At 43.7% G+C, this 22,071-nt stretch overlaps 1 protein-coding gene across 1 annotated transcript in view; it reads right to left on the bottom strand.

The window, feature by feature from the left end:
- Nucleotides 1–22,071, bottom strand: part of HDX (highly divergent homeobox) — a 202,972-nt gene that overhangs the window by 25,243 nt on the left and 155,658 nt on the right. Inside the window, 1 exon segment of the mRNA XM_030209754.1 lies at nt 1,117–1,239. Within this exon segment, the coding sequence (XP_030065614.1) occupies nt 1,117–1,239 (123 nt within the window).

The following is a 22,071-nucleotide window of genomic DNA, read 5'->3' on the forward strand; positions in this document are numbered from 1 at the left end:
AGGGGATGTTGCGGATTGTGGTTTGTTTGTAAACCACTAGGGAGGGTGGTCTATCAGTTGGGGGGGTGGGGGGGTAATTAAAAAAAAATATTTTGCTGTAGTCACCTTGTTGAGAGAGTATTCTGTTCCGTTACATTGATTGTGCTAATGTTTCTTTGCTGTTTGCGATCTATTTGGTGACTCCAATAAAAATATTTAAACTAAAGTGCAAAGCAGAATAGGGCCATCTTTTGGGGTGTGCAACCTATGTGGCTGCACGGAGCACACCAGCACTTCCCCTCCCTGCGTATGTCTAGAGATAGCCATGCATAGAAAGAACCATTCTAGCCTCTGAAAAAAAGAGCAGTTCTGCAACCTGTTAGTGTTTTTTGACCAGTCTACAAAGTGTGTGCCATCCCGTGTTTATTCCCAGCACTGGTGTGGCTAACTCCTCTCCCGCCGGTATGGCAGAATCAACACTTTCATACCCAAGGCCTGTGGCATCAGCTAACACTGACTTTCTATTGGTCTACATACAAAAACAGCTATAATTAAATACTGGCAGGCTTCCTGCTCTTGAGACTGAAAGTTATAAGAGTTATTTGGAATAAACAAAATAAACTAGAATACACACCAGATCTGTTATTTAAGGTGGCCTGGATAAATTCAATCATTAATGACCACATTTCAGGATGAACAATTAAGCTTTCCATGAATGGGAAAAATTGAAAGTGGAAAAAGCATTATTAGATGTGTGATGCATGTATCCCAAGATGTGGGTTTCCAGCAGGATGACAGCAATGCTGAGTGGTTAAAAACACTAATTTTTAAATGCCTCACAATACAATACAGTTATTACACAAGGGCAGAGAGAGCACTGGGCCACTTAACATACTATGCCTTTCTAAAGAGCAATATCCTAGGAAAATGTACAGAACAAAAATCTTTCCACCTCTACATGGCAGCATTTGTTAGAACAATATTCAATATTTTGCAACACTTCATTTTTGACAGGAAAACAAACTACTGAAGTGTGAAAATATTTTTGACAGACATCAAAAGCTGACAGGCAATACAAGCCAAACGCATACAATTTGTAGTAATTCACGTACATTACTTTAAAATGTTTCACTATACCTGCTGCTGTTCTTTATCATCTGATTTAACAGCAAGTATCAAATTCCTGGTAAAGGACTGGAGTTCACTGTATTTCTGGTTCTGATGCTCCAGCTCACGTTCAATTAGCCTCACTTCTTCATTCTATAAAAAAAAAAAACCAACACGAAGCTTAAAACATGCAAGCCAGACTGATTCCTCTAAAGCTGTTAAGAGGGGGGCCACGTTTGCCTTAAGCTGCAGTAATGTTATGCACTTCGTAACCTTGAGGCCACTAAGAAAAAAAAATAAAAGTCTTTAAAAACTTCTTATGGGGCTCTGCAAAATTAGAAATCAGTGGCACAAAACTATGAATTCATAAGAAGAACCTACTTTTATATCAGGCTGCCTAACTTGTGAATCTAGCATTACGCACCTCATGTACACCAATTATTTTAAGTATGTACATACAACCTCTTTGAAAACTATTGTAAATAAACTAGCTGTACACATTTACATATGCAAATTATTATGCCCAAATTTTCTTGAAAGTGTACATACTGCTCATCATGGATTAAACTATGAGTGAAACAGCATTAAGTGCAGACTTTTATCCATGCGGAGAGCAATTCTGTAACTCGGTGCACAGTAAAAACCTATGCACCTAAGTTTCATCATAGGATACTAGTGTAACCTGGTATCGATGCACCTAAACATTTAGTCACTCACACTTATGACTGACTAAAGTGCAGTAAAATCTGAGCTTACCACATTTTAACATGGGACTTTCCCACATGCTAAGACAAGATTTAAAAGACAAGATTTAATGTGGCACTTAGGATTTTAAAAACATATATTTTATTGCATTTCATGTGCTGTTGCCATAACTAACTGGCACCTGTATGGAGTTAATAACTCTGCAGTATCCAGTTAGCGCACACTAACTAAAGAGTTAGCTGAATAACTTGGGAACGCTCGCTCTCCATCCAGGTACATTTTCACAAAATGCTTTAATGCATTCCGTAAAAAACCAGGACAAATGATACAAAATCTTTTTTTTCTTTCAAGAGTATTTTTTGAGAAGAGGGCACTTCTCAAAAAATACTCTTGAAAGAAAAAAAGAATTTGTAGCATTTGTCCTGGTTTTTGATAGCATTACTGGAATTACTACCAGTGACTTTTGGATTTTCTGTTTTTGTTAATGCATTCCATGACAGCCTGTTAGTGTGTGCTTAACACTCTTTAGTCAAAGGGCTCCTAAGTATAGCAAGGATACAAGTTACAAGTATTCTGTAAACTATGCGTGCAAGTGGGAGTCCTGCCCAAGCTCTGCCCGTGTATACCTCCTTGCAAATATAAGCTATGGCAATTAAGTGGGTATTTACAGGATAGTGCTTAGGTGGCATGCTAGCTAGCATATATGACCAATAGTGTAAACATTTACATGTTTAATGCACATGTAAACACTAGAACCTAGGTTACAGAATTTCCCCCATATAGTCCAAGACAATTTATAAATAAATCATTTCAGTGCATAAAGCTCTGCTTTATGAGGGTCAATTTATAACAGGGTGTCTAGCATAATAGGTCAGGAAGGCACCTATTTTAGAATGATATATAGGCAGTTATTTGTCTTCATAAAATATTAGCACAAATGCTACAGAAATAATGCCTAGATTTAAGCGCAGATATTACGTCTGGTACAACTGAATAATCTGTGCACCACATGTATTTTATTAAGTACACATATAAATCACAACTCTGCTGTTTAAAGATGCATCTGTTTGCACAACATGTGCTTTAATTCATGGCAATCTTATAACAGCCTATTTTCACATATAAATCAGAGCGTTTTACATGCAAAATGGTTTATAAAATTACTCTCTAGCTCTTAAAATTACTCCCCTAAGTCTTGTATAAAGGTAATGCTGAATATATCTTATCACCCTCTTACATTTTGTTTTCTCATCCTGTACTAAAAATTTCCCATACAACATAAATAATGTACTCAAGTCATTGAATATATTGGCAGGGGCTAACAGTGATTTCATGTTTTGTCATATTTACTTCAGCAGATTAATTAACAGTTTACTGTAGATCTTCAAAAGCTGAAATTGATTATAGAGGAAAAGATAACTAGCACTTACAGCTGAGATTCTGTGTATGTGCTGAACATTGTCTGGCTAGCTGATCTGGTTCAGATCCAAGGTTAGATCCAAGTCTGTGTATGTCCTACCAGACTTTACTGGAATCCAGTTCAGTATGGATATTTGGTGCTCTGAAGCTAACAAGATCGACTGCAAACCTTGACATACCACAGAATTTTACTTTGACTGAGACTAGAAGTGGCTTAAGCCCCAACATCTCTCTTTAAGGGAGGAAATTAACAGAGACAAGGAGGAACATGGTGGAGACAACAGAAACTGGTCTTTCCGTTTCTAGCTTTTGAAAGAAATCCCGAAGAAGCCATACCTTAAGTATGGTGACTATTCTTTTAAACACCCATCTAAAGGGCCAAAGAATTTTAAAAAGTCCCCTTTGAAATAAATATTTTTTTCTTATGTTATACCTGATCTATGACAATGCCAAATACTACAGTAAGTGTTTTCTGTTTTATTACAATCACCTCATTCCCAGAGATATTACAAGTTAAATTTATAGGATGGTGGAGGATGACAACTGACACGAACTAGTATAGAACCCAAGAATGTACAATATAATTGTGGCTTTCACAGATCAGTCTCAAAATACACATATTCAACATGGAGTGCAATCGAATTGCAAACTCATCAGTGACTCAGTTCCTCTAGAGAACTGGCATAGTATCTGTGCCTTGAGAAGACACACAACAGGAGAGAGAAACATTTCAAAGAATGACTTTTGGCAAGAACCGACAATTCCCAGGATGGTACATCTGCTGGGCTCAGAAGCATTCACTAGAATTATTTTACCTAGGAATGAATGCACTTAATCCTCAGAATAAATTAGGTATACTCTAGGCCCATCTGTTCTTATCAGTAGAAATGCACATGTAATATTCCAATAAACTCTGCAAACTCCCTCTTGAGATAATAAATATGCTGAAATTATTTGTTACAAATGCTTGATATACCACTATGAACGCCATGAACATAGCAGAGCAGTTTACAGTAAAAGGTGGAAGGAGGGAGAGAAAAAGAGAAGTGGTGAGAGGAGAAAAAAAAGATAAGGAAAAGGGAAGAGGAACTCAATTTTCAAGACCTTCTGAACATGCAAACTGCTCTTCATGAAACAAGAATGCATTTCTTTATTTCTCACATTCTATATCCCACTAATTCAAAAAAACACGGGTCCAATGTGGGTTACAGCAAAAAAGCATAACCAGAATACACAGAAACAAATACACAAATTCTATTCAGGAAAAGAGAGCTGAAATACGCAAGTCTCAACTTTTTCATAAACATGATTAAAAAACAAAATTCACACTCAAGATGGATATCAACTGGTAGAGAATTTCATAGGTGAAGACCCACCCTGAAAATGCTTGATTCTGTGTAGAGGAAAACTTTGCATGACATACTGTATGTGAGATCTACTTGCATGGTTTAAAGGAATGCACTCCTTTAAATGGGGAGCCGGTTGATATTGTATATCTGGATTTTCAGAAGGCGTTTGACAAAGTGCCGCACGAAAGACTCCTGAAGAAATTGCAGAGTCATGGAATCGGAGGTAGGGTATTATTATGGATTAAGAACTGGTTGAAAGATAGGAAGCAGAGAGTAGGATTGCGTGGCCAGTATTCTCAGTGGAGGAGGGTAGTTAGTGGGGTCCCGCAGGGGTCTGTGCTGGGTCCGTTGCTTTTTAATGTATTTATAAATGACCTAGAGATGGGAATAACTAGTGAGGTAATTAAATTCGCCGATGACACAAAATTATTCAGGGTCGTCAAGTCGCAGGAGGAATGTGAACGATTACAGGAGGACCTTGCGAGACTGGGAGAATGGGCGTGCAAGTGGCAGATGAAGTTCAATGTTGACAAGTGCAAAGTGATGCATGTGGGTAAGAGGAACCCGAATTATAGCTACGTCTTGCAAGGTTCCGCGTTAGGAGTTACGGATCAAGAAAGGGATCTGGGTGTCGTCGTCGATGATACGCTGAAACCTTCTGCTCAGTGTGCTGCTGCGGCTAGGAAAGCGAATAGAATGTTGGGTGTTATTAAGAAGGGTATGGAGTCCAGGTGTGCGGATGTTATAATGCCGTTGTATCGCTCCATGGTGCGACCGCACCTGGAGTATTGTGTTCAGTACTGGTCTCCGTATCTCAAAAAAGATATAGTAGAATTGGAAAAGGTACAGCGAAGGGCGACGAAAATGATAGTGGGGATGGGACGACTTTCCTATGAAGAGAGGCTGAGAAGGCTAGGGCTTTTCAGCTTGGAGAAGAGACGGCTGAGGGGAGATATGATAGAAGTGTATAAAATAATGAGTGGAATGGATCGGGTGGATGTGAAGCGACTGTTCACGCTATCCAAAAATACTAGGACTAGAGGGCATGAGTTGAAGCTACAGTGTGGTAAATTTAAAACGAATCGGAGAAAATTTTTCTTCACCCAACGTGTAATTAGACTCTGGAATTCATTGCCGGAGAACGTGGTACGGGCGGTTAGCTTGACGGAGTTTAAAAAGGGGTTAGATAGATTCCTAAAGGACAAGTCCATAGACCGCTATTAAATGGACTGGAAAAATTCCTCATTTTTAGGTATAACTTGTCTGGAATGTTTTTACGTTTGGGGAGCGTGCCAGGTGCCCTTGACCTGGATTGGCCACTGTCGGTGACAGGATGCTGGGCTAGATGGACCTTTGGTCTTTCCCAGTATGGCACTACTTATGTACTTATGTACTTATGTACTCCAGGTTTTCTCCTTAGCACATGCAGATAATCTGAACATATCTGAAAAGTGTCTTGTCACTTATCTGCTTCTCTAGCCATTTCTCTCTTCACTTCTTTCTATCTGGTAATCTTTTCTGTGTTCCTTATCTTGTGCTCTTTTGTATTTCTTGAAAGCCACCTCTTTTACCCTTATTTTTCATCCACTTGGAGACCATACCCATTTTCTTTTCCCCTTGCGTTTGTTTACTTTCTTACATAAAGATCTGTTGCCATATAGATATAGCTGCTTTCATCTTGGATCAATGTCCTTCTACTTCCATGTATATCCATCCTGTCGACTCTTTCTTCAGGTACTTCCCCATTTTACTAAAGTCAGATGTTTGAAATTTACAACTCTGAGGTTTGTATGTCTGCATTCTGTTTTAGGTCTCATATCAAATCAAATCATACCATGTGATGGACACCCACCTGAACACTACGTGCAGGGATTTACGCCATGATTTAGTTGGTGTAAATGGATGCACATAGATTTAGGCACTGAAATATCAACTAGGCGTATTCTATAATCGATGCCTAAATCTAGGCGGTGATTATAGAATATGCTTAGTTGGCACTGATTTCAGCAGTGATTGTTTAGGCACCATATATATAATCTCCTCCACAACAGGAAACAAACTCTAACACCGTTTTAACAGTATTGAGTAGCCAATACTTAAAGTTAATTCAGCAAGAGCCAGCTGAACATTCTAGCAGGTTGTTTGCAGTGATCTGTGGGTTCAGTTTAGCAGACCTGACTGATTTTCAGAAATCTTTTGGGTCTTCCATATCTTACCTTGACTGCAAAAACTCTGTATAATCATTTCTTAACAATATTTCTGTTGGAATTGCTAGCTGGAAATGTAAAGATTTTCAATAGCCTTCTTTCCTGTGTTGTAAGAATGAATTATAACCAATCATTTTCAAATACTCAGAAAAGCCCATGGTTGTTCAAAGTAGACAGAATAACAATCATAGCTGAGAAGTTAAAAGGATGGGAGTATTTGTTCTACTGTAAGAACTGTCCTCACCTAAAAGAAGGCCTAACATGTTACTCAAGTTTTTGAGCCTTAAAAAAGAAGATAAAGGATCAATTTTTGTACCTTTGAAAGACAAAGCTATACAAATGCTGCTAAATAGGAAAGCTCAGAAGCCTACTTGCAAGTGACTACTTTGAAAAAATAGCAAAAGGGTTCAAAATAAAGGTATATGGAGAGGTGCTGTCTGGCACTGGTGCTCTGTGGCACTTTCGCTTTGGACATGCGTACAGAGCTATTACCTCCCATTTTGTCTTTTAATTTCCAAGCATTTGTTATGATGGCAGAACAAACATAGAAACGTAACAATAGCCATACTATCAAATCAATGGTCCATCTAGCCCAGTATCCTGCTTCCAACATGGCCAATCCAGGTCACAAGTACCTGGCAGAAGCCCAAATAGTAACAACATTCCATGCTAATGATCCCAGGGTAAGCAATGGCTGCTTCCCCTATGTTTATCTCAATAACAAGACTATGGACTTTTCCTCCAGGAACTTGCCCAAACCTTTTTTAAACCCAGATATGCTAATTGCTGTTACCAGTTTCAGAGCTTAACTATTCTTTTTAGTGAAAGAATATTTCCACCTATTTGCTTTAAAAGTATTTCCATGCAATTTCATTGAGTGTTCCCTGGTCTTTGTACTTTTTGAAAGAGTGAAAAATTGATTCACTTCTACACATTCTATACTACTCAGGATTTTGAGGACCTCGATCATATCTCTTTCTCAGCCATCTCTTTTACAAGCTGAAGAGCCCTAACCTCTTCAACCTTTCCTCATATGAGAGGTGTCCCATCCCCTTTGTCATTTTGGTGGCTCATTTTTGAACCTTTTTAATTCCGCTCTTTTTTGAGATATGGCAACCAGAACTGAACACAATACTCAAGGAGGTTGCACCATGGAGTGATACAGAGGCATTATTGTATTCTTGGTCTTATTTACCATCCCTTTCCTAATAATTCCTAACAATCTGTTTGCTTTTTTTGGCCGCTGCCGCTACACACTGGGCAGGAAATTTCAGCGTATTGTCTACAATGACACCTAGATCTTTTTCTTGGGTGCCAACTCCTAAGGTGACCCTAGCATTAGGTAACTATGATTCAGATTATTCTTCCTAATGTGCATCACTTTCCATTTGTCTACATTAAATTTCATCTGCCATCTGGATGCCCTGTTTTCCAGTTTCCTAAGCTCTTCCTGTTTTGTCTCATCTGCAAATTTAATCACCTCACTTGTCATTCTGATTTCTATATCATTTATAAATATGCTAAACAGCACCAGTCCCAGTACAAAGAAAAATCTGGTATTAAATCCTTTCATCTACCCCTTTTACATTGCATCAGACCTGGCGGTAAATTTCTTGCATTGTGCACACTTTAAAATTCTGTTCACTTTTGTGTATTGTGGTACAATGCCGAATGGACTCATTACCATGCACTTTTGTGTTTAAATCTATTAACTTTGAAGTTACACAAAGCGAATGCTACATACCTGTAGAAGGTATTCTCCGAGGACAGCAGGCTGATTGTTCTCACTGATGGGTGACGTCCACGGCAGCCCCTCCAATCGGAATCTTCACTAGCAAAGTCCTTTGCTAGCCCTCGCGCGCCTGTGCGCACCGCGCATGCGCGGCCGTCTTCCCGCCCGAAACCGGCTTGAGCCGGCCAGTCTCATATGTAGCAAGACAAAGACAAGGGAAGACACAACTCCAAAGGGGAGGCGGGCGGGTTTGTGAGAACAATCAGCCTGCTGTCCTCGGAGAATACCTTCTACAGGTATGTAGCATTCGCTTTCTCCGAGGACAAGCAGGCTGCTTGTTCTCACTGATGGGGTATCCCTAGCCCCCAGGCTCACTCAAAACAACAACCATGGCCAATTGGGCCTCGCAACGGCGAGGACATAACTGAGATTGACCTAAAAAAATTTACCAACTAACTGAGAGTGCAGCCTGGAACAGAACAAACAGGGCCCTCGGGGGGTGGAGTTGGATCCTAAAGCCCAAACAGGTTCTGAAGAACTGACTGCCCGAACCGACTGTCGCGTCGGGTATCCTGCTGCAGGCAGTAATGAGATGTGAATGTGTGGACAGATGACCACGTCGCAGCTTTGCAAATTTCTTCAATAGAGGCTGACTTCAAGTGGGCTACCGACGCAGCCATGGCTCTAACATTATGAGCCGTGACATGACCCTCAAGAGCCAGCCCCGCCTGGGCGTAAGTGAAGGAAATGCAATCTGCTAGCCAATTTGATATGGTGCGTTTCCCCACAGCCACTCCCCTCCTGTTGGGATCAAAAGAAACAAACAATTGGGCGGACTGTCTGTTGGGCTGTGTCCGCTCCAGGTAGAAGGCCAATGCTCTCTTGCAGTCCAATGTGTGCAGCTGACGTTCAGCAGGGCAGGAATGAGGACGGGGAAAGAATGTTGGCAAGACAATTGACTGGTTCAGATGGAACTCCGACACGACCTTTGGCAAGAACTTAGGGTGAGTGCGGAGGACTACTCTGTTATGATGAAATTTGGTGTAAGGGGCCTGGGCTACCAGGGCCTGAAGCTCACTGACTCTACGAGCTGAAGTGACTGCCACCAAGAAAATGACCTTCCAGGTCAAGTACTTCAGATGGCAGGAATTCAGTGGCTCAAAAGGAGGTTTCATCAGCTGGGTGAGAACGACATTGAGATCCCATGACACTGTAGGAGGCTTGACAGGGGGCTTTGACAAAAGCAAACCTCTCATGAAGCGAACAACTAAAGGTTGTCCCGAGATCGGCTTATCTTCCACATGGTAATGGTATGCACTGATTGCACTAAGGTGAACCCTTACAGAGCTGGTCTTGAGGCCAGACTCAGACAAGTGCAAAAGGTATTCAAGCAGGGTCTGTGTAGGACAAGAGCGAGGATCTAGGGCCTTGCTGTCACACCAGACGGCAAACCTCCTCCATAGAAAGAAGTAACTCCTCTTAGTGGAATCTTTCCTAGAAGCAAGCAAGATGCGGGAGACACCCTCTGACAGACCCAAAGAGGCAAAGTCTACGCTCTCAACATCCAGGCCGTGAGAGCCAGGGACCGGAGGCTGGGATGCAGAAGAGCCCCTTCGTCCTGCGTGATGAGGGTCGGAAAACACTCCAATCTCCACGGTTCTTCGGAGGATAACTCCAGAAGAAGAGGGAACCAGATCTGACGCGGCCAAAAAGGAGCAATCAGAATCATGGTGCCTCGGTCTTGCTTGAGTTTCAACAAAGTCTTCCCCACCAGAGGAATGGGAGGATAAGCATACAGCAGACCCTCCCCCCAATCCAGGAGGAAGGCATCCGATGCCAGTCTGCCGTGGGCCTGAAGCCTGGAACAGAACTGAGGGACTTTGTGGTTGGCTCGAGATGCGAAGAGATCCACCAAGGGGGTGCCCCACGCTTGGAAGATCTGGCGCACCACTCGGAGTTGAGCAACCACTCGTGAGGTTGCATAATCCTGCTCAACCTGTCGGCCAGACTGTTGTTTACGCCTGCCAGATATGTGGCTTGGAGCACCATGCCGTGACGGCGAGCCCAGAGCCACATGCTGACGGCTTCCTGACACAGGGGGCGAGATCCGGTGCCCCCCTGCTTGTTGACGTAGTACATGGCAACCTGGTTGTCTGTCTGAATTTGGATAATTTGGTGGGACAGCCGATCTCTGAAAGCCTTCAGAGCGTTCCAGATCGCTCGCAACTCCAGAAGATTGATCTGTAGATCGCGTTCCTGGAGGGACCAGCTTCCTTGGGTGTGAAGCCCATCGACATGAGCTCCCCATCCCAGGAGAGACGCATCCGTTGTCAGCACTTTTTGTGGCTGAGGAATTTGGAAAGGACGTCCCAGAGTCAAATTGGACCAGATCGTCCACCAATACAGGGATTCGAGAAAACTCGTGGATAGGTGGATCACGTCTTCTAGATCCCCAGCAGCTTGAAACCACTGGGAAGCTAGGGTCCATTGAGCAGATCTCATGTGAAGGCGGGCCATGGGAGTCACATGAACTGTGGAGGCCATGTGGCCCAGCAATCTCAACATCTGCCGAGCTGTGATCTGCTGTGACGCTCGCACCCGCGAGACGAGGGACAACAAGTTGTTGGCTCTCGCCTCTGGGAGATAGGCGCGAGCCGTCCGAGAATCCAGCAGAGCTCCTATGAATTCGAGTCTCTGCGCCGGGAGAAGATGGGACTTTGGGTAATTTATCACAAACCCCAGTAGCTCCAGGAGGCGAATAGTCATCTGCATGGACTACAGGGCTCCTGCCTCGGACGTGTTCTTCACCAGCCAATCGTCGAGATATGGGAACACGTGCACCCCCAGCCTGTGAAGTGCTGCTGCTACTACAGCCAAGCACTTTGTGAACACCCTGGGCGCAGAGGCGAGCCCAAAGGGTAGCACACAGTACTGGAAGTGACGTGTGCCCAGCTGAAATCGCAGATACTGTCTGTGAGCTGGCAGTATCGGGATGTGTGTGTAGGCATCCTTCAAGTCCAGAGAGCATAGCCAATCGTTTTCCTGAATCATGGGAAGTAGGGTGCCCAGGGAAAGCATCCTGAACTTTTCTTTGACCAGATATTTGTTCAGGGCCCTTAGGTCTAGGATGGGACGCATCCCCCCTGTTTTCTTTTCCACAAGGAAGTACCTGGAATAGAATCCCAGCCCTTCTTGCCCGGATGGCACGGGCTCGACCGCATTGGCGCTGAGAAGGGCGGAGAGTTCCTCTGCAAGTACCTGCTTGTGCTGGAAGCTGTAAGACTGAGCTCCCGGTGGACAATTTGGAGGTTTTGAGGCCAAATTGAGGGTGTATCCTTGCCGGACTATTTGGAGAACCCACTGATCGGAGGTTATGAGAGGCCACCTTTGGTGAAAAGCTTTCAACCTCCCTCCGACTGGCAGGTCGCCCGGCACTGACACTTGGATGTCGGCTATGCTCTGCTGGAGCCAGTCAAAAGCTCGCCCCTCGCTTTTGCTGGGGAGCCGAGGGGCCTTGCTGAGTCGCACGCTGCTGACGAGAGCGAGCGCGCTGGGGCTTAGCCTGGGCCGCAGGCTGTCGAGAAGGAGGATTGTACCTACGCTTGCCAGAAGAGTAGGGAACAGTCTTCCTTCCCCCAAAAAATCTTCTACCTGTAGAGGTAGAGGCTGAAGGCTGCCGGCGGGAGAACTTGTCGAATGCGGTGTCCCGCTGGTGGAGCTGCTCTACCACCTGTTCGACTTTCTCTCCAAAAATGTTATCCGCACGGCAAGGCGAGTCCGCAATCCGCTGCTGGATTCTATTCTCCAGGTCGGAGGCACGCAGCCATGAGAGCCTGCGCATCACCACACCTTGAGCAGCGGCCCTGGACGCAACATCAAAGGTGTCATACACCCCTCTGGCCAGGAATTTTCTGCACGCCTTCAGCTGCCTGACCACCTCCTGAAAAGGCTTAGCTTGCTCAGGGGGGAGCGCATCAACCAAGCCCGCCAACTGCCGCACATTGTTCCGCATGTGTATGCTCGTGTAGAGCTGGTAAGACTGAATTTTGGCCACGAGCATAGAAGAATGGTAGGCCTTCCTCCCAAAGGAGTCTAAGGTTCTAGAGTCCTTGCCCGGGGGCGCCGAAGCATGCTCCCTAGAACTCTTAGCCTTCTTTAGGGCCAGATCCACAACTCCAGAGTCGTGAGGCAACTGGGTGCGCATCAGCTCTGGGTCCCCATGGATCCGGTACTGGGACTCGATCTTCTTGGGAATGTGGGGATTACTTAATGGCTTGGTCCAGTTTGCAAGCAATGTCTTTTTCAGGACATGGTGCAAGGGAACAGTGGACGCTTCCTTAGGTGGAGAAGGATAGTCCAGGAGCTCAAACATTTCAGCCCTGGGCTCGTCCTCCACAACCACCGGGAAGGGGATGGCCGTAGACATCTCCCGGACAAAGGAAGCGAAAGACAGACTCTCAGGAGGAGAAAGCTGTCTTTCAGGAGAGGGAGTGGGATCGGAAGGAAGACCCTCAGACTCCTCGTCAGAGAAATATCTGGGGTCTTCTTCCTCTTCCCACGAGGCCTCACCCTCGGTGTCAGACACAAGTTCACGGACCTGTGTCTGCAACCGTGCCCGACTCGACTCCGTGGAGCCACGTCCACGATGGGGGCGTCGAGAGGTAGACTCCCTCGCCCGCATCGGCGAAGCTCCCTCCGCCGACGTAGTTGGGGAGCCTTCCTGGGAGGCGACGGCAGCCGGCACCGCACGCGGCACCGATGCCGGAGACCTCACCTCGGGCGATGGGCCAGCCGGCGCCACGCTCGACGGTACCGGTGGCGCAAGCACCGCCGGTACCGGAGGGGTAGGGCGCAACAGCTCTCCCAGGATCTCTGGGAGAACGGCCCGGAGGCTCTCGTTCAGAGCGGCTGCAGAGAAAGGCATGGAAGTCGATGCAGGCGTCGACGTCAGAACCTGTTCCGGACGTGGAGGCTGTTCCGGGCTGTCCAGAGTGGAGCGCATCGACACCTCCTGAACAGAGGGTGAGCGGTCCTCTCGGTGCCGATGCCTACTGGGTGCCGACTCCCTCGGCGACCCAGAGCTCTCGGTACCGACACGGGAAGGGGACCGGTGACGATGCTTCTTCGACTTTTTGGAACGAAGCATGTCACCGGAGCTTCCCGGTACCGACGAGGAGGACGTAGAATCCAGCCGTCGCTTCCTCGGGGCTGAGGCCGAAGGAGGTCGGTCTCGGGGGGGGCTGTACCGCAGGAGCCCTCAGGGTAGGGGGAGACCCACCCGAAGGCTCACCGCCACCAGCAGGGGAATGGACAGCCCTCACCTGCACTCCAGACGATGCACCACCGTCCGACGACATCAGCAGACGAGGTCCCGGTACCACCGACGTCGATGCAGCTATCCGATGTCTCGGCGCCGATGCAGAGGGCCGATGCCTCGATGCACTGGCGGCCGAGGATGAAGCTCTGGACGCTGAAGACGTCGATGCACACGATACCCCCGGTGCCGATGCCGACGAAGAGCCCGAGAACAAAACGTTCCACTGGGCCAATCTCGCTACCTGAGTCCGCCTTTGCAAAGGGGAACACAGACTACAGGCCTGAGGGCGGTGCTCGGCCCCCAGACACTGAAGACACGACGCGTGCCTGTCAGTGAGCGAGATTACCCGGGCGCACTGGGTGCACTTCTTGAAGCCGCTGGAAGGCTTCGATGTCATGGGCGGAAAAATCACGCCGGTGAAATCAAAAGTCGAAATGACGAAAGTGGCACCAGAAAAAGTTAGAGAGAAATTTCGACCGAGGCCTAAATGAGGCCTACCCCGACGACGAAAGAAAACTTACCGGGGCAAAATCTGAAAATACGGGAAGGGGCAAAACGAAACCCGAAGGGGCTTCCGGAGCACTTCCCGAACAGTTTAATGATTTTCCGAAGAAAAAACACGTCGAAGAAAAGGACGCGCGAGGTCGACTTTCCGGGGCTCGACACGGCGAAAAAACGACCGTACCGAGTGCGGACAAAAGAAGACTGGCCGGCTCAAGCCGGTTTCGGGCGGGAAGACGGCCGCGCATGCGCGGTGCGCACAGGCGCGCGAGGGCTAGCAAAGGACTTTGCTAGTGAAGATTCCGATTGGAGGGGCTGCCGTGGACGTCACCCATCAGTGAGAACAAGCAGCCTGCTTGTCCTCGGAGAATACACAGTAAACACCTATTATGGGACAACTCTCCAAACACAATTCCATAAGTAAAACCATTCCTCCCCCCCCCCCCCCCCCCCCCCCCAACAATACCCCAACTGAATCTGTAAGTTCCACTAGAATCAATTAAAGTGAAACAGAAGTAGACAACATGAGGAATTGTATTCTTATACTGGCCAGTCAAACTGAACACTGGAACACAGAACTAAAAGCACCCAGATTGCACCCATTTCCTACCAGCAACAAAACTAATACCGCCCCCCCCCCCCCCAAAAAAAAATATGCATTTTAATGTATTGTGTGCTGATGTCTACAACGTGAGTTAATTGCTGCAGTGAACCCTTTTCTGTATTGTGCAGCTTCTCAAGTGAATGCAGAATGTTCACCGATTACATGCTTCTACATGTGGGAACTTTCTGGAATGGCCCTCTGTACTAAGAATTTATTTTAGAAATTACTTAACTCTGTTTAGGTGTCAGGGGTTAAAAGTTTGCCTTATCTGTCTCACCATATGCAGGTTAGAAGAAAGAAGTTTCTGAAAACGTGAAAACAGGCTTTTTGATTAGTATAATTCATTACTACCTAGTTAAGGAAATTTCTGAATTGTAAAAAGATATAGGTACTTTATTATTGTTCAACTGATAAAGGGAGTGGGGGGTCTGTATAAGGGATGGTGATAATACAACAGATTTGCATTCTTAAATTTCCTTTTTAGCCTCACTCTGGGCTTTTCAATATTTGGTTTTCCATTTGTTATTATAAGTTTATGGCAGGTTTGGACTTATGAAATTGATATATATAAATATATATCAATTTCATATCAAGTGGCTGACAGTATTGTATGTCTTCTAAAAATAAAAAAAAATGAAAGAAAAAAACATGTCGGAAGTCAAACACTGCTGTGGTTACACTGCGGAGTCACAATTACTTCTAATTAATCAGCCTCACTAAAAGAAACCTAACCTTTTTTGTATTTTATATTTTACTTAAAAATCTTGCTTATTTCCAATATCAAAAAAGGGATTATGGTGTGAATAAAGTCACATCGCACAGTTTGTTCAATGGAGGCCTGCCGTTTCACTCCCAGGCTTCAAGTAACAGCTTCCATTCCAGCTTTCAAGCTGGATTAGAACATTACTTCTCATTAAATCATAACCCTGAAGAAGCTTAACTGCAGAGCAAAATGGTGGTCACCTTTGTGTGTGGCTGTTTGCTTTCCATCTGCAAGTATTAAGCTACATTAACTAAAATATATCTTCACCCATGACTCAAAAAATGAAAAATGTTAAATGACCTTTGATGATCACCAGGGCCGCCGAGAGACTGGGCCGGGCCTGGGGCAAGGCCGCCCCTGTGGCCCCGCCCCTGCCACTCTCGCTGCCCCGCCCCCAAGGTCACTGCCGCTGCTCCCCCTCCACCCCCAGAGGTCGCCACCGCTCCCCCCGAGATTGCCGCAGCCACTTCTCCCCCCTCCACCCCCCCGAGGTCGCCGCTGCCGCTTCCCCCTCTACCCCGCCTGAGGTCGCCACCGCCGCCGCTCCCCTTCCACCCGTCACCGGGCTGGGCCCCTTGCATTGAAATCGCAGTCACCTCTGTGAAAGCAGCGCTGCAGGCAGCAGAATGTCTCCCTTCGGCCCTCCTTCCCTTGTGTCCCGCCCTCGCGGAAGTTATGTCACACGATTTCAATGCAGGGGGGAGACTGTCGACGACGGAGGACGGGTGGGACTGCGGCGCCGGGCCCCTCTCGGAGGCCCGGGCCTGGGGAATTTTGTCCCCCTGCCCCCCCCCCCCCCCTTCTCGGCAGCTATGATGATCACCAGTTCCTTGCTTAATACAAAACAGTGTTCTTGAAGGCAGGACAAACTGAAGCAGTTACATAGAGCACTGAGGGTAATTTTATAACAGGGTGCTAATGATAGGCAGTGGTTATGGTGACAATTTTAAGCCTATTATATAAAGAATAGATGATGCCTACTTTTCTTTACAGAATACCACCATAGAAAGGGTATACATCTATGTGCGACCACTTACACCAGCTCTATAGCTGGTTTAAGTACCCACCTCTATATGAATGCATGAACATGCATAAGTTATATTATTCTGTAATTTACACGTGTACATATGCTCTCCAACATCTATGATTATGCACACTGGCAAAGTATGTGCCATCAAAGTATGATGTGTACTTTTCCACTAGTTGGTATAGAGGTTATTTATGCATGTAAATGACTAGAATACCACTATTTATGCATGTTCTAGCTGCCTAAAACTAGGTGGCTCCTTAGAGAATTACTTTGATTGTGTGCACACAGATTGTTGACTTAGTACAACAATTTTGGTTTTGCAATTTTGAGCCTGTCATGGGCTTTTTGAAAAATTTTAATTGAAAATTTGAAGGCCTAAGGTATCCATTACAATAACTGACATTTGTTTGGAACCATAGTGTAATAGTATAGATAAGCAAAATTAAGCACCAGATCTGCTTTCATTGGGAATAAAAAAGAAAAATTCTTAATTTGTAGTTGCATTTTTAAAGCTAAATTAAAAAAACAAAACACACAAACACAAGTCATTAAAAAAAAAAAATCCCTCCTGCCTCCTTTCCAGATCTCCAGAATATTATCTCATCTGTGGAGATGGTGAAGCTGGTGGTTTCTTTATAGGGCAGGAACAATCCCTGGTTGTGCCTATCCTGCTGGTGAAATAAGATAAAACAGCACCAGCAGATCCAAGGCTGGTCCCACTGCTAAATGGCACAAACTTAAAGACTTGCTGGTGCCACATTGCTCCACAGAAATTAATAATGGTGCCAACCTTGGGTTCACTGGCACTATTTTTCATTGTTGCATCAATGATAAAAAAGCAACCAGAGCTTGCTCCTGCATCAGGAAGATATCACCAACACAGGTGGGGAAGGTGGAAGTGAGGGTCTAGAAGGAGCACAAAACTTTCACTTTTGGCATGAGAAAGGCAATACAGTCCCGATTTTTAAAATTCTTTTTAAAACTGTTTCCCCCCTCATTTCAAACATACAAACTAATGGTGTAAAAAAAGGAAAGAAAACAATTTTGTTCACATCCCTAAAAACATACATGTAGCTCAACAGTGTGGTTCCTTCAGTCTACTGCTCTCTGACTGCTTTCTCTGTGGCTAAACAAATTCCTGTCACAGGCCTCAACTGTGTTCCTTTGTAAAGAAATAACCCTTTCACATTCCTCTTTTTTTTTTTTTTTAATTTATGGGTGCTCCCTGATCACTTTTGCTTGTGCTTTAGGCACAACTGAAATCTGGCAAAAGACAGATGCTTCAGTCTTGCTCTAAATCAGGGTTGTCCAACTTTGGTCCTATAGGATGGCAATCCAGTCGTTTTTTAAGGATTTCCCCAATATGCACGAGACCTACTTGCATGCACTGCCTCCATTGTATGCAAATAGATCTCATGCATATTCACTAGGGAAAACCTGAAAACACGACTGGATAGAGAAGTATAGAGAAGGACAACAAAAATGATAAAGGGGATGGGACAACTTCCCTACGAGGAAAGGCTAAAGCAGCTAGGGCTCTTCAGCATGGAGAAGAGGCGGCTGAGGGGAGATATGATAGGAGGTCTATAAAATACTGAGTGAAGAGGAATGAGTAGAAGTGAACTACTTGTTTATGCTTTCCAAAAATACTAGGACTAGGGGACATGCAATGAAGCTACTACAGAATAAATTAGAACAAACTGGAGAAAATATTTCTTCACTCAACGTGTAATTAAACTCTCAAATTCGTTGCCAGGAAATGTGGTAAAAGCAGTTAGCTTATAAGGGTTTAAAAAAAGGTTGAATAATTTCCTAAAAGAAAAATCCATAAGCAATAATAAAGGTGGACTTGGGCAAATCCACTGCTTATTTCTAGGATAAGCCATCATCCATTCACATTAAAAAACAGTATTCCAGTAGGGCAGTTTTTGCAAATTCGTAGGTTATGCTCAGAAAAGCAAGATTTTATCTCTCAAGCACAGGAGATGAAGAGACACTTTCAACAAAGGGGCTATTCAAGAAAAATTATTCATAAAGCATACAAAACAGCGCATAATGCTCATCGAACATGGAGAATTCTAGAATGCCCCAATCTATCCACCCTATCAGATTAACTCGTCCTCTAGATTGTACACTTGTCTTTAGATTGTTCTCTTGTCTTTTAGATTGTAAGCTCTTTCAGCAGGGACTGTCCTTCTATGTTTAAATTGTACAGCGCTGCGTAACCCTAGTAGCGCTTTAGAAATGTTAGTTAGTAGTAGTAGTAGTAGTAGAATTCTACTGAGGACAGGTTGACGTGTTTTGCCATGGTAAAAAATATTATCAGCAAACATTGGCCCATATTGGGAATACATCAAGGTTTTGAAAATATGCCACGTTTTGCATTTACAAGGGGGCAGAATATAGGGGAGAAATTATGAGTAAATAGAATTAAAAATTATGAAGTAGGTTTTCATGCCAAATGTAAGGGATGTACATTTTGTCAATATGCTTTGGAGACTAGCTGGATTCTTATTCCAAATCAAACGATAGGTAAAAAAATATTTTTTGAGATCCTGAACAAATTGTAATTCAGATATGGTCATATATGCTATAGTTTGTCTGTGTGGACTCTGGTATATATGCCAGACAGTTAAGAAGATCAAGCACAGATTGGCACAACACTTAAGCAACATTAGATTATTTAAATTGGAGACTCCTTTAGTAGATAATTGGGTAACACAAACATGAAATCGCAGACCTAAGAGTTGTAGTTTTGATCCAATTTGATATGAATAGTTGGGGTAAGTTAATGCAAAAAATGTTCTCTAAAGAACAACGCTTAATTTTTGAATGGAAAACAGTAATCCCATTGGGTTTAAACAAAGAAGTGGAATGGCAACGGATATGCACGACATGCTCAAGGTGCCTTTAAAATGCGTAGGATGTGTCTATAGAGCATGCTCTGGCGTTTTGTGAGCAGAGCACCATTGCTCCTGACTCCTGTTGGTGGTTTGCTCTGTTTATGTAGCTGAAAAATGGTTAGAATTCTTATTAAAGAGTTACTGTATTTTATGTGGGGATGGAGATACTGTGTGAGTACATGGTTTTCTCCATGCTGTGTTATGTTTATATTTAAACCCCTGATGACGCATTTTGCTAAAATGCAGCGACTGTGTCAGGTTTGACACTAGTCTCAATGAGTGAACTACTAAACATGGAAATTGAGAAGAGTGCTGCCTGGCTGTAAAAGCACAGCAAACAATTCAAGTTGGTGGACATAAGTTTCTCATATAATGACTGAAGGTTCTAAGGACTTTGGGATACATTGATGGACACACATATCATAAGTATTGACTGAGTTGGTCTCTTTGAAAGTGCATTACATGATGGACGTATACATCATAATACACGTCATAATAATGATGATATTTGGATAAGATAGTCATCGTTGACATATATATCCTCAATTCTTTATTCCCTTACCCTTAATTGTTCTGTCTGTCTGCCTGTCTTATCTAGATTGTAAGCTCTTTGAGCAGGGACTGTCTTTTTGTGTATGGTGTACAGCGCTGCTTATGCCTTGTAGCGCTATAGAAATGATAAGTAGTAGTAGTAGTAGTATATTACAGTAGCGCTATAACTGTTAACATATAAACAATATAAGGTAATGAAGCTGCAAGAAAAACATTGTTTAAGTATTATGCAGCTGGTATGGGTATTTTCTTAGTCCTTCAGAAGAATGAGTGTGAGGTTATTTTAATAGTGGGTGAGTGTGAATAATTGGGTTGAATGAGTATGAATGTGTTTTGATGTAGCAGCAAGGGAAAGCTGATTAGGTTAAAGTTTTGAAAAATGTCTTAATGACAATTTTTTCTAATAAAGTTAAATAAGATAACAATGGTTGTAGTTACTTTTGTGAGAGGTATTGATTCTGTAACTAGAATCAAACACAGTTACTGATTAGGAAGGGAAAGTGTAATGAATATTCAGGAAATATATTTGCATATAATGCAAGCACAGCTCATGAATATTCTTTTAAGGAAATCCTTAAAACCAGACTGGTTTGTGCTCCTCCAGGATTGCAGTTTGATACCCGTGGTATACAGTGTAGCACTTCTACACTATATCTTAATGTTTGGGGTTACACCTCTCCTACATATACCCATGCACTAAGAACTCCCAGTTACAAAAATGTTAACTGTTTTTCACTGTTCCTCATAACCCCATTTAATGAACTACTTTTTTGAGGAAATTTAGTAGTATCACTATGTAATGGTACAAATCATAACGAAGTAATACCCTTGACTAAATTAACTTTTCCATATTTCTGGCCTCTGTATGAAACAAATTTTGCTTCTTTCCTGGCAACCTTCAAGAGAACTAAGTAGAAAGCAATTAGGAGCAGGGTAGCTGGAACAAGACCTAAACCCATGGATTTTATATTTCAACTGATAAACATCAACAAACATCTCCTGTGCAAAATATTTATTAGCTAACCACCAGGAAAGCTTCACTTCCACCAGTACTCTTTTACCTTTTCCTTACCTTGGATAACTCATTCTTTTGTGCCTTTTCAACACTTACACTCCTGAGCTACATAAACGTATGTATTTGATTCAGCTGAAAAGTGTACTCAAATAAGTTGCAAAAACAAACATAGCTTTTATATAACCCAAAGCAATGATACTCACTTCAGTCTTTGAGGGCCAGGTTTTCAAGATATCTAATACATATGAGAGAGACTGGCACACACTAAGTAGTAGGCATGCAAATTTGTCTCACACATATTCATTAGGGGTATTCTAAAAACCTGACCCACTGGCAGCAGTCTAAGGATTGGAAATAAATACCAAGGCCCAATGGAGGGGTGTGCAACCACAATCCTTGAGAGCCACAACTCGGTTGGTATTTCAAGATTTCCATAATAAATATGCATGAGATATATTTGTATACAACTGAAGTACATGCAAATCAAGGTCATGCATATTCATTGTGGAAATCTTGAAAACAACTAGGTTGTGGCCCTCAAGGACCATGGTTGTCTACCCTTATCCTAAAGGAATCTCTAGCTGGAAAATAAATACCTATATTTACAAGTTACTTGAGAACAGAAACCCTAGATATAACTCATGCTTCTCTTCAATCTCCCTCTATTTCTGATATACTATAATACTACATACTGAGGAAGAGCTTTCAGATGGTAAAAGAAACTAAGCCATTCAAGATCCATATGCCTTAAGAGTGAAGGAACCTTCAGAGAGCCTGAGAATGTACTTTTCATCAGGAGAAGAGTGCATCTCAAATGTACATCAGTAAACAGACAGCTTTCATATCCTATATAATAATTCTCACCTCCAACGTTCTGAGGCTGCCTGG

The sequence above is a fragment of the Microcaecilia unicolor genome, chromosome 7 (genome assembly GCF_901765095.1).
Source record: "Microcaecilia unicolor chromosome 7, aMicUni1.1, whole genome shotgun sequence".
Classification (NCBI taxonomy): Eukaryota; Metazoa; Chordata; class Amphibia; order Gymnophiona; family Siphonopidae; genus Microcaecilia; species Microcaecilia unicolor.